The 13,504-nt window shown below is 35.6% G+C and overlaps 1 protein-coding gene across 2 annotated transcripts in view; it reads right to left on the bottom strand.

The window, feature by feature from the left end:
• Nucleotides 1–13,504, bottom strand: part of LOC145661965 (methyl farnesoate epoxidase-like) — a 188,674-nt gene that overhangs the window by 47,745 nt on the left and 127,425 nt on the right. For both annotated transcript variants that reach the window (XM_081727313.1, XM_081727315.1), the window contains exon 2: nt 6,457–6,572. In XM_081727313.1, the coding sequence (XP_081583439.1) occupies nt 6,457–6,541 (85 nt within the window). In that variant the 5' untranslated portion in view covers nt 6,542–6,572. The remainder of the gene's footprint in view (nt 1–6,456; nt 6,573–13,504) is intronic.

The raw sequence follows: 13,504 nt of genomic DNA, 5'->3' as shown, positions 1-13,504 counted from the left end.
TTTACTAGCACAACGCCTAATTTCACATTAATTGACAAAATATAGCTTCTTCCGTATGTTTCTGCTAAGGATATTTATTATAAATTTTTAATGTAATTGTTGAAAGGCGGCTTTAGCTCAATATCAGCCACTGGCACATGCAAAGAGCATCGGAATATTAATTTTGCATTATTTGCAATCAATCCGACACATGCTGGATTTTCCAAAAAAAAAAAAAAAAAAATGAAACTTTAAAAAGATCCAATAACTTATGCTTTACCCCCTGTGCCCCCTAAGCCGGTACATTACCAAATTAATATTCCAGATTTGGTAAACGCATAACTTTTTGCTAATCCGACGCCGAGTTGCACATTAATTGAGAAAAAAATCATTCTTCCCGTATGTCAATACTAAGGATACTTATAATTATTTTTTTTATTTTTGAAAGGGGGCTATAGCCCCACATAAGTCAGTGGTACATGCAAGGACCATTAGAATATTAATTCTGTGACATTTTTGAATAATCTGACGCTCACTGGCATTTCCGGAACAAAATTTTGAATTTTTATAAAGATCAATCATCAGATGCTTCGCACCCTGTGCCCCAATAAGGTGGTGGTTACCAAAATAACATTTCAGACATGAAAAATACATACTTTTTTGCTACAACGACACCAAATTTCACATTAATTGACTAAAAATACCTTCTTGTCGTATTTCTACTAGGGATATAAATTGTGATTTTTGTATTTTTGAAAGGGGCTATAGCCCCATATAAGTTACTGGCACATGCAAGGAGCATTAGAATATTAATTCTGTGACATTTTTGAATAATCTGACGCTCACTGGCATTTTCGGAACAAAATTTTGAACTTTTATAAAGATACATCATCTAATGTTTCGTCACCTGTGCCCCCCCTAAGGCGGTGCGTTACCAAAATAGCATTCCAGATTTCAAAAATGCATACTCTTTTGCTACAATGACGCCAAACTCCACATTAATTAACAATAATACCTTCGTTTCGTATGTCCCTACTAAGGATATTTATTGTGATTTTTATACTTTTGAAAGGGGGCTGTAGCCCCATTATCAGTCACTCTCACATGTAAGGAGCATTGGAGCATTGATTCTGTGACATTCGTGATTCATCTGACGTTTACTGCCACTCCGAAAATAAATTTTATGATTTTGGTAACACATCACCCACCAGCTTTTTACGCCCCTTGGCTTCCGAAAGGGGGGGGGGCCTTCCCAAAATAATGTTTCAGACGGCTTTACTAGCTTTGTGAATGAGTGTTTTTGGATTTCGTAACAAATACAACTCATTTTCCCCAAAATCTCTACGAATAATTATTGGAGAAAACTGCTTCCAAAATTTAACATTGAATCTCCTATTAGGAAAATGAACTTCTATGTTTACACTCCCAAACGGGGGATAAACAGCAATTTTCTCCTATTTCGTTTAGAAATTCGAAAAATTCAGATATTTCTCAATAAGAGTGGCACATTTTATATTAATGGTGTGAAAACTTCATCTTCTCCCAGTGCTGTAGAAAATTACACGAATTATGGAACAGTCTGTATATATATATATATATATATATATATATATATATATATATATATATAATTCAAAATCACGTTTTCAGTCAAAAGTAAAAAAAAATCATTTGTTTACCTTTGGAATACCAATATCTAATCTAAATGATCTAAACACTCAAAAGTATTGTAATATTTATTTATTTATTTTGTATATTACTGTTAGGCACACGCCTAAAATGCCATGATTTGTTCTTTCATTTTAGCAGATATTTCTTTTAAAGTTATGTTTTTTAAAGTAACATTTCGTATTTTGAAATGCAAAATATTGATGATAATGCTTTTACAATAATTTTGTTTTCCTTCTGTCGTACCTTCCTTTTACACCTCGCAACAGTCGATTTATGGTCAAAAATGATTGGAAAATGAAAATAGGGATATTTCACCCTGTTTGACAAGGCTTGTTATAAAATACTGTACTTAGAAGGTAAATTCTGTACCACCAGACATGTCAACTCTGACGCGAAATCGTAGCAGTTATAGTAGTATTAACTGTGGTCGTACTAGTAATAATAGAAGTAGTAGTAAAAGAAGTAGTAATATTAGTAGTATTACAGTACTTTGCAGTCTTGAATAAAGAGTCAGTTTCCGAAACACACTACGATTAACATAGACTGACAGTAAGACCGTACGAACACGGCAAAGGCAGGGGTAGTGGAGGACATTTAAGGAAAAAAATGACAATATTAGTTTCCAATCCGTCTTTGAGTCCCCGGGCCGAACAGGACACGCCCAGCCTGTGCAGGGCTCTGATTCATATCCACTGCAAACGCCGTTTTTGTTCTATTTTGAAAATTTATTTTAGTACTCAGGCGAGAATTGTGTTCTATGCCTTAATTTTCTGCATTCTGTCACATATGAAAAGATTCGTTTACGTATCTAAATGTATCATTACGTATGGAGAGCTAAATGACAAACAAGCATGTGCTGATATTAATACAAAGTTTCGAAATATTGTATTATTAAGTATTTCAATCAATGTTGCTTTTTTTATACAATTAATAACAAGTCTTATTATATTTAAAAGGAGAAAAACACATCTGCAAAATTTCTCCCGATTGCAAAGGTTGGCTTCGAGATTCGAACCTGATTTACTTTTTCCCGAAGATACCCGAAGCTGGACTTAGAAACATTTTGCCTCAAAATAGCAATAAAGAATGCCCTTGACCTTTGAGACAACATGTACTTCTCGGGAGTCAACTTTCAAAAGTTTGGGGTGGGTTCTTTTGCCCCATAAAACCGTCTTTCCGCAGAAAAGAAGAAAAAGTATTCCTTTATTTTTTTTCGTATTTGTCCATACAAAAAGTTTCGTTGGAATTCTTCGTGGCCTTTAGACACATATGACATACTGTTACCAGCATTTTTTATATTTCGTGATCAAAGTTTTGGAGGGGTCCGTGCCCCCTAACAGTTTTTCTCAGGAAAATACGAAACCCGTATGCTCTCAATTTAAACCTACAATATCTGTGCAATATTTGATTCACTTCGGTTCACTTCTTCTTACCTTTCGGGCGTCAACTTTCAAAAGTTTGGTGTGGGTTCTTTTGCCCCCCTAAAACTGTTTTTCTGCAGAAAATAAAAAAGTATTCCTTTATTTTTTGTGTATTTGTCCATACAAAAAGTTTCGTTGGAATTCTTCGTGGCCTTTACACACATATGACATTCTGTTACCAGTATTTTTTATATTTCGTGATCAGAGGTTTGGAGGGGTCCGTGCCCCCTAACCGTTTTTCTTAGGAAAATACGAAACCCGTATACAATATCTGTGCAATATTTGATGCAATTTGGTTCACTTCTTCCTGTCTTTCGGGCGTCAACTTTTAAAATTTTGGGTGGGTCTCTTCCGCCTAAAACCGTTTTATCGCAGACCATAAAAAACCGTATTCCTTTATTTTTTGCGTACTGTCCTTACAAAAAGTTGTGTTGCAATTCTTCATGTCCTTTACACATATCTGACATACTAGCACTTTTCATATTTCGTGATCAAAGGTTTGGAGGGGTCGGCGCTCCACGCTTCCGTTTTCTCCAGGAAAATACGAAACCCGTATGCTCTCAATTTAAACCTACAATATCTGTGCAATATTTGATTCACTTCGGCTCACTTCTTCTTGCCTTTCGGACATCAACTTTCAAAGCTTTGGGTGGGTTCTTTTGCCCCCTACAACTGTTTCTCCGTAGAAAATAAGAAACCAGTTTTCATTTATTTTTTGGTTATTTTCCATACACAATGTTTCGTTGCAATTCTTCATGTCCTTTACACACATCTCAGATACTGTTACTAGCACTTTTGATATTTGGTGATCAAAGGTTTGGAGGGGTTGGCGCACAACGGAACCGTTTCCCCAGGAAAAGACGAAACCCATATTTCTATCCTCATTTTACGTTTGCAGTATCTGTGCATAATTTAATTCACTTCGGCTCCTTGCCTTTCGGGCTTCAACATTCTTAAGTTTTGGTGGGGCTATAGCCCTTAAAACCGTTTTCCCGCAGAACATAAAAAGCTCATATTCCTTTATTTTTTGCGTATTGTCGATACAAAATATTTCTTTGGAATTCTTCATGTCCTTTACACACATCTGACATACTACTAATAGTACTTTCGATATTTCGTGATCAAAGGTTTACAGGGGTCGGCGCCCCACGCTTCCGTTTTCTCAAGGAAAATACGAAACCCGTACTCCCTCATTTTATGTTTACAATATCTGTGCACAATTTCGTTCACTTCGGCTCAATTCTTCTTACCTTTCGGGCGTCAACTTTCAAAATTTTGGGGTGGGTTCTTTTGCCCGCAAAATAATTTTTCCGCATAAAATAAGAAACAAGTATTCATTTTCTTTTTGCGTATTCTCCATACACAATGTTTCGCTGCAATTCTTCATGTCCTTTACAGACATCTGACATACTGTTACTAGCGCTTATGAAATTTCGTGATCAAAGATTCGGAGGAGTCCCTGCCACACTTAACCGTTCTTTTAGATAAATGCGAAACCCGTATACCCTCATTTTATGTCTACAATATTTGCGCAAAATTTTATTCACTTCGGTTCACTTTTTCTTCCCTTTTGGCGCCAAATTTCAAAATTTTGGGTGGGAGCTTTTGACCCCTAAAACAGTTTTTCCGCAGGAAATAAGAAACTCGTATTGATTTATTTTATGGTTATTTTCCATACAAAATGTTTCGTTGCAATTCTTCATTTCCTTTACACACATCTCACACACTGTTACTAGCACTTTTGATATTTCGTGATCAAATGTTTGGAGGGGTCCGTGTCTCACCCAACCTTTGTTTGCAGGAAAATACGAAACCCGTATTCCCTCATTTTAAACCTACGACATCTGTGCAATATTTCACTCACTTCGGTTCACTTCATCTTACCTTTCTCGCGTCAACTTTAAAATTTTGGGGTGGGTTCTTTTACCCTATAAAACTGTCTTTCCGCAGAAAATGAAAAAAAAAATCTTTTTCCTTTATTTTCTGCGTACTGTCCATACAAAAAGTTTCGTTGCAGTTCTTCATGTCTTTTACACCCATCTGACATTTGTTACTAGTACTTTTGATATTTAATGATCAAATGTTTGGAGGAGTCCGTGCCCTACCCAGCCGTTTTTTAAAGGAAAATAAGAAACCTGTATTCCCTCATTTTATGTTTATAATATCTGTGCAGAATTTCATTCAGTTCGGTTCACTTCTTCTTACCTTTCGGGCGTTAAATTTCAAAATTTTTCGTGGGGGCTTGCCCCCTAAAACTGTTTTCCGCAGAACATTAAAAACTCGTGTTCCTTTATTTTTTGCGTGTTGTCCATAGAAAAAGTTTCGTTACAATTCTTCATGTCCTTTACACACATCTGTCCTTTACGAGAGTGTCATTAAAATTCTTTCTGAATTGATAAGTATTGTTAAGTAGTTGTAAATCTATGGGTGGGGAGAGAGAAGAAGAATGTAAAACAAGTGATTATTGCGTAATAAAACACCCTCTGTCTAGAGATACGATAATACGATAATATATAATGACAAATGGGCTATTTAAAAAAAATACACTTTATATTGAAAGAAAAAGGTATTTTTAGAATTAATTTAACGGCTAATAAAAAAGCTAAAAACGGCAAAAGAGTTTCATAAAATATGCTACATTTAAGGCTATAAGCATTTCGTATATTTGTATGGCTAAACGTCTCTCTAAATAGGCTAGATTTAGCCAGAAATAGGCTAAAATGGCATAACTGCCCAAAACACTATTTATACTTTATGGATAAATTGGTAATTGGTTCAAAACCTGATTGGTTGATCAATCTGTTTATTTGTCCCATTGATTTATCCTCTGCTTTCCTTTCTATTTTACTTACGTTTTATCTATATCTTTTATATATAGGGTGGTTATACATAAGAATAAATTGAATAATTTGTATACAGTAGCGTATATACGAATTTGTTTCGGGAGGAGCTTTGCTAACTTTCGGCGGGGGCTTTAACCTGAAAATGTGAAAATTCTGAAAGGTATTTCATATACTTGACTATAGTAAGTAATATTTCGGGGAGGCTTAAGCCCGGAAGCCCCCCTGAATACGCCTTTGTTTTGTATATATAGTATTTGTCTTACTTATATTATAAATACATTTACTAATATTTCGTGTGTTTTTGATTTATAAAGGTAATTCAATCTGTATTCGTTAACATTGTGCAGTTACATTTTGTTGCAACCTATGGAATTTTCCTTGCCAATATTTGGCGATTTCTCAGACAAAGAGTAGATACACTGTTAAGTTATGAATACTTAATTATGCTGCACCAATGTTATTCAATTAAAAATGCAGTTTACGTGTTTTACAAATGTGATACCCAATTGTTAGCTAGTATCTAAGTTATACATACTACTTACCAGGAGGACATCTAGCAGGCATTCGGGTATCTAAGTAGATATATAAGATTAGAAGGCCAACGACTATAATCCATAAAAACCACATGGCTCCAGAATGGGAAATAAATAACAGCTAACTGGAAGTAAAATATAAAACTACGATTAAAATAAATTGGAAGTATATATTGTTCGTTGAGATAAAAAAAAATCTTCAAAATGAAAACAGTGAGAAATAAGGATTGAGATAAGTACCTGAAAATGTACACAAAGCGTATAAGGCAAAAACACATAAGAAAAATAAATTCTACAGCGTGTTTCAAAACAAAACCGACAACGTTTGGGAGGTGGTTCCTGACACCAAGATAAGACAAAAATTTAGACCAACATGGGTGTACAAATGGTTCCTTTCGGAGTATAGGCTGCCGAAAACATGAAAAAATAAAATTTAAAGGTCCATAGCTCCATAACTATGGGACTTATCGAAGTCGGGTCAAGACTTCACTTAGAAACTAATATGTTTCCTATCCAAATATCCATGTTTTAGAATCCTAAGGTACTCACGCTACAATTTTCATAGAGGAAGTTTGGCTATGGGCATATAATGTGAAGTACTCAATAACTACCTCCATAAAAATTGTTGCCTAAGTACCGCAGGATTTTGAAACATGGATTTTTGGATAGGACACATGTTACTTCATAATAAAACTTATCCTTGAAGATTATGTTTACATGGAGAAATTTTGTAGGGTTCCAAGATTTTTTTTTAAATGACAGCTACAAGATCCTTGCAGCAGTCAACCTAGCTTGAAACATCTATGACTTAGCAACAATCCATGATATATCACAGTTCTTACCAATACGGGCACCATAGCCACATCTGCAAAACACATATCAGCAATAGATGCGATATGATCTCCAAAGAAGAGTGCGATAAGGCAATACGCATTAATTTTTGTGCCAGCTATGTTAGTAGTAATTACTGTACAGGAAGCAATAGCTGTTCTAAGAATTGGCTCAATACCCCAAAACCATAGGCAGCGCCAGGATTTTGGTAATGTGGGTGCAGGCTAAGATGGGAAATACATCCTAACATTGTTGCCAAAACGCTCTGCACTATTGAGTGCAAAAATAAGATCGCAAAAATAATCCCTAAGTTTTACTTTAAAAAGGAACTTAAAAAACACGGTAAGTAACTTATGAGAGACTTAAGAAGTCACTCAAATATACCCAAAAATAGGAAACAAGAAATATACAAAATAGAAAGGAGGAAATCTGAAAATCGAAGTAAATGTGTGTGCAGGTGCACCCGCTGCACCCACTGTGGATCGGCCTATGCCCAAAACCGACCACTACCAACACTCACCTCCAGAGATAAAGGAGAATCACAATATCGGTTCTTTATAGGATCAAGAAGACCAACCCTTAAGAGTCTTCATCCCGGCGAAATTAAAATACCGCTAATTTTACAGTAATTATGTGATATCTTCAAATAGATAAAAGATAATCGAAATGTGGAACAAGAGCGCCCTAGACAATAATATTTTACATGAGAAACCGTTATCACGACTCATTTATCTGCTTTCGATTTCGAGCCATTTTGAAAATCGGCATTTACTTTCGCGTTTCTGAACAGCTGAAAACGGAAAGCCACTAGGTGACTTGTGATAACGGTACCTCACGCAAAATAATATTGTCTAGGGCGCTCTTGTTCCATATTTCAATTATATTTTATCTATTTGAAGATATCTCATAATTACTGTAAAATTAGCGGTATTTTAATTTCGCCGGGATGAAGACTCTTAACCAGCAAAAGCAGTAACGAACGCCAGAAGAAAAAAAAAGAAAGAAAGAAGGAAATGACAAACCGCTATACTATAGGAACGGATGAAGAATAAATTCAACTCTCAACAACGAAAATAGTGGCAGGGTCACGTACATTCTGTTATGTTATATAATTATTACTAACGACAATGCAATGAGAGTAACAACAACAGCTAATAAGAGTAATAGAAACAACAAAGAAAATACTCACTTCCACAGTGAGAACCTTAATTACAACTTCGCGATATTTATAAATTTTGGCTCTGCACGCAGAAAAAGCAAAGCAGCAAGAAATACAACAGATGAGAAAAAGAAGTAGAAAGTTAAAGAAAGACGAAAGAAGTGCCAACTCTAAGACCGATAACGATCAGGCTAAATCATGGGTAATATGACAGTCTTAAGATTAAAAATAAGGATTTGTGTGCTTTCGGCATCTATGGTAATGTTAGCTCGTCACGTGTAAGAGATGACGTCCCTCGAAGATCACACTGTCTAGGGAATTGAGAAGGAAGAAAGGATTGGGAACGGAAAGAAGTGGCGTTAGACCAGCATGTGAAGTACCATCCCGACATTTGCCTGGTGTGAATGAAGATAACCTCACTCAGGATGGTGGCCTGATAGAGCTTGTACTCTTTTGCGACCGAGTGTCGCCACCGAGAATCGAACCCGGAATCTGTCGCACCGAAGGCGATGACGCTACGCGGGAAAACACGCTGATCTTACAATCAACTAACAAAACACATACTCATTATATTGACATAACAGGTACTTAAATTTTAGATGATTTATTATGTAATGACCAACTTGTTTGCGTGTACGTTTTTACACCCTTTACAACAAGGATGTTGCTTTACAAAGTTGTTTTGATATTAAGAAGTATTCTGCATGACCAATAACATTTTTTTTCTGGTCCTTATACTCTTCTCCCGCTCTATAATTTTCCCAACAAGAAACCTCACGCTTTTCTGTTTCCTTGGTTAACCTTCTTCCATCATATTCAGTCAGACTCGTGGTAAACGTGTGCATTTAAGAAACAAACCACGACACACGCACGCACAAACACGTGCTTTAAGCTACGAATTGCATAACGTAGAAATGAGTTGGTGCTTCACTTTGGATGGCGACTTTCTTCCTAAAGGGCCGTAGGTGCTTTAAAACTATATTTTCTGTTTGTTTGTTTCTCTAAAGCGATATTTAGAGATTTTTGTGACTACAATGGACTTATTGGGTCTTATGCAGAGTCGCTTTGACATCTGATTAACACGTTACTACGAGCTTTACTAACGGATGGTTATCAAAATTGTATTCAGAGTCTCTGATTAGGACGTAGTATTGGACGAAGTTAATCACATGTGACTAATCAATCTAGAGCAAAGTCTAAACTTTTACCCACGATTTAGCGTGAGACAAATTTCGTATTGCGTAATTCATGCATTTTCATTTTTACAGATTACGCATGCGCTCATCTACTTTTCCGTAGTTGCCACATTTATTTTACTCACCGATGCATTGGAGTTCTATAAGTTAATCATACCCAAATCATCATTTTAGTTGTACTAAAAGTAGACTCTGAATACCAAAAAGTGGCCTTCCTTAGTAAAGAGTTAGTATGTATACTAACTAGTCTGTGACTAACCTTCGATTAACGAATTCTCTCTGAATACCGCCCATTATGATTGATTCTGCTCTCAGACCCAAACCATCGTCGGGAAATATGATCATGATCTACTTCCTATTAAAAGGCGCTAATTAACAAAAGCATCTTCTGATGCTGAAGAAAACAAGTGTTCAGGTTTTGGCAGATATACTAATACACCAGCCCATTCTATTCAGGAAAACAATTATACTTACTAGCAATGTTCGTAGGTTTCGTTAAGAAAATTTCCCTCCACTGACCCAAAATTTTCCCTTTTCTTGTCAAATTTTCCCTAGTTTCATGAGTTTTAAATTCCTATGACAGATGTTACGTGATAAGATTAATCTAGCTATGTTAAAGGAACTGTCAACCACATTTGTTTTATTCATTTGCTTTTTGCTTCTATTTTTTTTTTTAATTATTTCACAATTTTAACAAAAAAAAAAAAAAAAACACCCAGCCAGCATGGCTACAAATTCTGCTACTTTCAACACACACACACACACACACTATTGCTATTATATTGGTTCCTTTGTAAACAACAAAGGAAAGTTTAACCATTTATGTTGGTCAACCAGTCAGCGCGAGAATTTCCCTGATTTTTCACGATTTATTAAAAAAATCCCTATTTTCCTTTTTGTTAAATTTACCTATAAAATTTCCTAAGATCAGGGAAATTTCCCTCAAACTACGAACACTAATTACTAGTTCTACGTGCTATTAACTTCTACTTTTCCTGTTTTTTTAAAAAAAATCTTACTCTGTAAGTTAGAAATATCCCCATTCACGTCAACTTATACAGGGTGTCTCAAAAGTACCCTGACAGGACAAATCTTTTATTATCAGAGTTACAACAAAAAGTAAGAAGAGAGATCGTCTCCAAATATGATGTTTCCAATCTAAAGTAAAGGGATTTATTTATTTATTTATTTTAGATCGGACGAGCCGTTTGGGTTATGTACTCTTTAAGCGCCCAATGTTAAATGAAAATGCAACGTTGCCATTTACCTGAACCCACAACATGATGTGAATGGGAGCACGTTTGAAATGGGAGTTGGCCATTGACACGTTAGCGTAAAAGGTAGTAACTTCATTCACCTATGTTGTGCGTTCAGGTAAATGACAACGTTGCATTTTGATTTAACATTGAGCACATAAAGAATGTATGATCTGTCAGGAAAGTAAATGTACACCTATTTTTCGAGTCTGGCATTCCTGCGCTCCATCCGTGGAGAGTATGAGAATTAAATCAATCAAATGTTTACTGAGGGGCAAAAAGAAAAGCTTAATCTGAATAAGACATTGCAGAGGGGCACAAGCTATGAATACGAATAGTGCATTGTGTAAATAAAGGACGACACCGAAAGAGAAAGCCAGAAACAGCTGTTAAACTTACAAAAAAAGAGTAAAAATTGTCGAAGTGGGAACATAAAACACAAATACAACAAATACGCCGACAACTAAACGGTCACCATGCCATGATCTTGGTGTAGTGGTTAAGGTGCTGGCTTACAAATGCAAAGGACGCAAGTTCGAATCCTCGGCAAGGACATTTTTAAAAATTTTTGTTAATAATACATACAACTCATGAGAGATGGTAAAAGAGGTCGTATTTAGTTTTTCGTAGCAATTATTATTGGTAATGTTTAGTACTGATAATACTTTTTGTCTTTGCGTATTGCTTTTGTTCTTTTCTTCATTTCGAAAGAGAAGAATATCCGAACAAATGCCACCAAAATTCCTCATATTTTGAATGTAAACGCCATTTGCAATTAGTAAAGAATAAAAATTGAACGTTCCGAAGTAGCTGCAAAAAGTAAAAGGAAAAACATGGAAGTCGACCATACTCATGGTTACTAAAAATACAATTTCTACATGCCTTACACCTCCCGACCACGTTTCTACGTTAGCAAGTAAGACGCTTGTGTTTAGGTTAGGCTCGTCAATACGTTTTGCAAAGGGGCCCGGTTTAGCTCTGACGCACCACAGGTGCGAGAAGGGAGAAAAACACTTTTTCTCTCTCCCTCTGTGTGTCTATTTATCTATCTATTTGTATATATATAACGCTATTTGTGAATGCCATAACCACCCTAATTTTCAGCGGATTGAGACGAAACTTGGCACAAACATTAATTGTTGAAATATCTTGATGAGTTCGTTAACCAGAATAATCAGATGAAAATGTTCAAAATGGTGGCCCTTCCAACTCTTAAAAAGTTCCAAGGGAACCAAATTTCGCCCATAAATAGGTATTCAGAAAGTTTGAATAAATTTTCCTCTTTTACTGAAATATTTGTGTGCAGAAACTTATTGAAATATTGGACCCGATTAATCGCCTAAAGAAGGTTCATGCCCTTTCGCTACGGTCAGTTTTTTTTTTTTTTTTTTTTTTTTTTTTTTTTTTTTTGCTGGAGGGGTTATCTTCCTATTGGAACAAGATGATTGTTACTGATGATATGAAATTACACATTGAAAGTGAAGTAACTTATGTAACGTGTTATTTGAAAGAATAATATAATAAATGTGCATTCCTCTAACACAGAGAACTCATGTATTTCGAGTTCGGGAGCCTGAATGGCGAGGAGTGTTATTTGATTTGCTTTTTAGTAACACATTGCATTGCAAATAAAGGTAGGCAACATTAGTGGTAAGTAAACAATAATATAATAATAATAATAATAATAATAATAATAATAATAATAATAATAATAATAATAATAATAATAATAGGTGTTGTTTGTGGCAAGGCAATATCTTCCTCAGTTCTTCTTCAAACGTAATGATTGTAACGCCATATCTCCCTTACAAACAAAATATTAGCAATTTATATCGAGAGAACGGGAAACTGTAGAGCGATGGGACCAACGTAGGACAGTATGCACTCACAGTACTCAGAAAAGTAAGCAATTTCAATGCAAAATGAACGAAGAGTCATTGTCATGGGTACTCATGGGGCCACGGCAGAGCCCTCTTTAGGCAAAATGTCGATAGCTTATATCGAGAAAACAGGAGGTGATATTGGGATGGGACCAACGTTGGACACCGTGGACCCATAAGGCGCATCGAAAAAATTAGGGAGGCGGGAGCCAGCCAGCCTTACTTATTTCCACATAATAATATAAAATTATATTGTCGAAATACACACACGAGTTAGCTACTAATATTTCATATTATTATTATTATTATTATTATTATTATTATTATTATTATTATTATTATTATTATTATTATTATCATCTAGAGCGTCTTTTCATTACGTGAGCATGTTTGACATGAAACCAAAAAGAAAATCCATCCTGTAGCGAAAAGAAACAATACTTTCTCTCAAATGGATAAAAAATCAAGCCGAGATTGATTCGAACTCGCATGGACGGCGCGAAAAGCCAGTGCTTTGTCCACTTTTTTTTTAACTGACTCACCGAACGCGTTTCAGTAACTTACTTATTGCTAATTTTACTTGCTTCACTCGTTTAACTTGCTTTTTCTAATAACTTATAACGACAGGGACACGAACACAGAAACATCAAGAACAGTTAAAAATGATAGATGCTCTCCCGCCGAGAATCGAACCCGAGACTCCATACACCCAAGGCTCACGTGCTAGCCTCTAGA

Source organism: Thermobia domestica, chromosome 10 (assembly GCF_964235325.1).
Source record: "Thermobia domestica chromosome 10, izTheDome1.hap1.1, whole genome shotgun sequence".
NCBI classification, from domain to species: Eukaryota; Metazoa; Arthropoda; class Insecta; order Zygentoma; family Lepismatidae; genus Thermobia; species Thermobia domestica.
The sequence above is the reverse complement of the archived record's forward strand: the minus strand, read 5'-3'. Positions and strand labels throughout refer to the sequence as shown.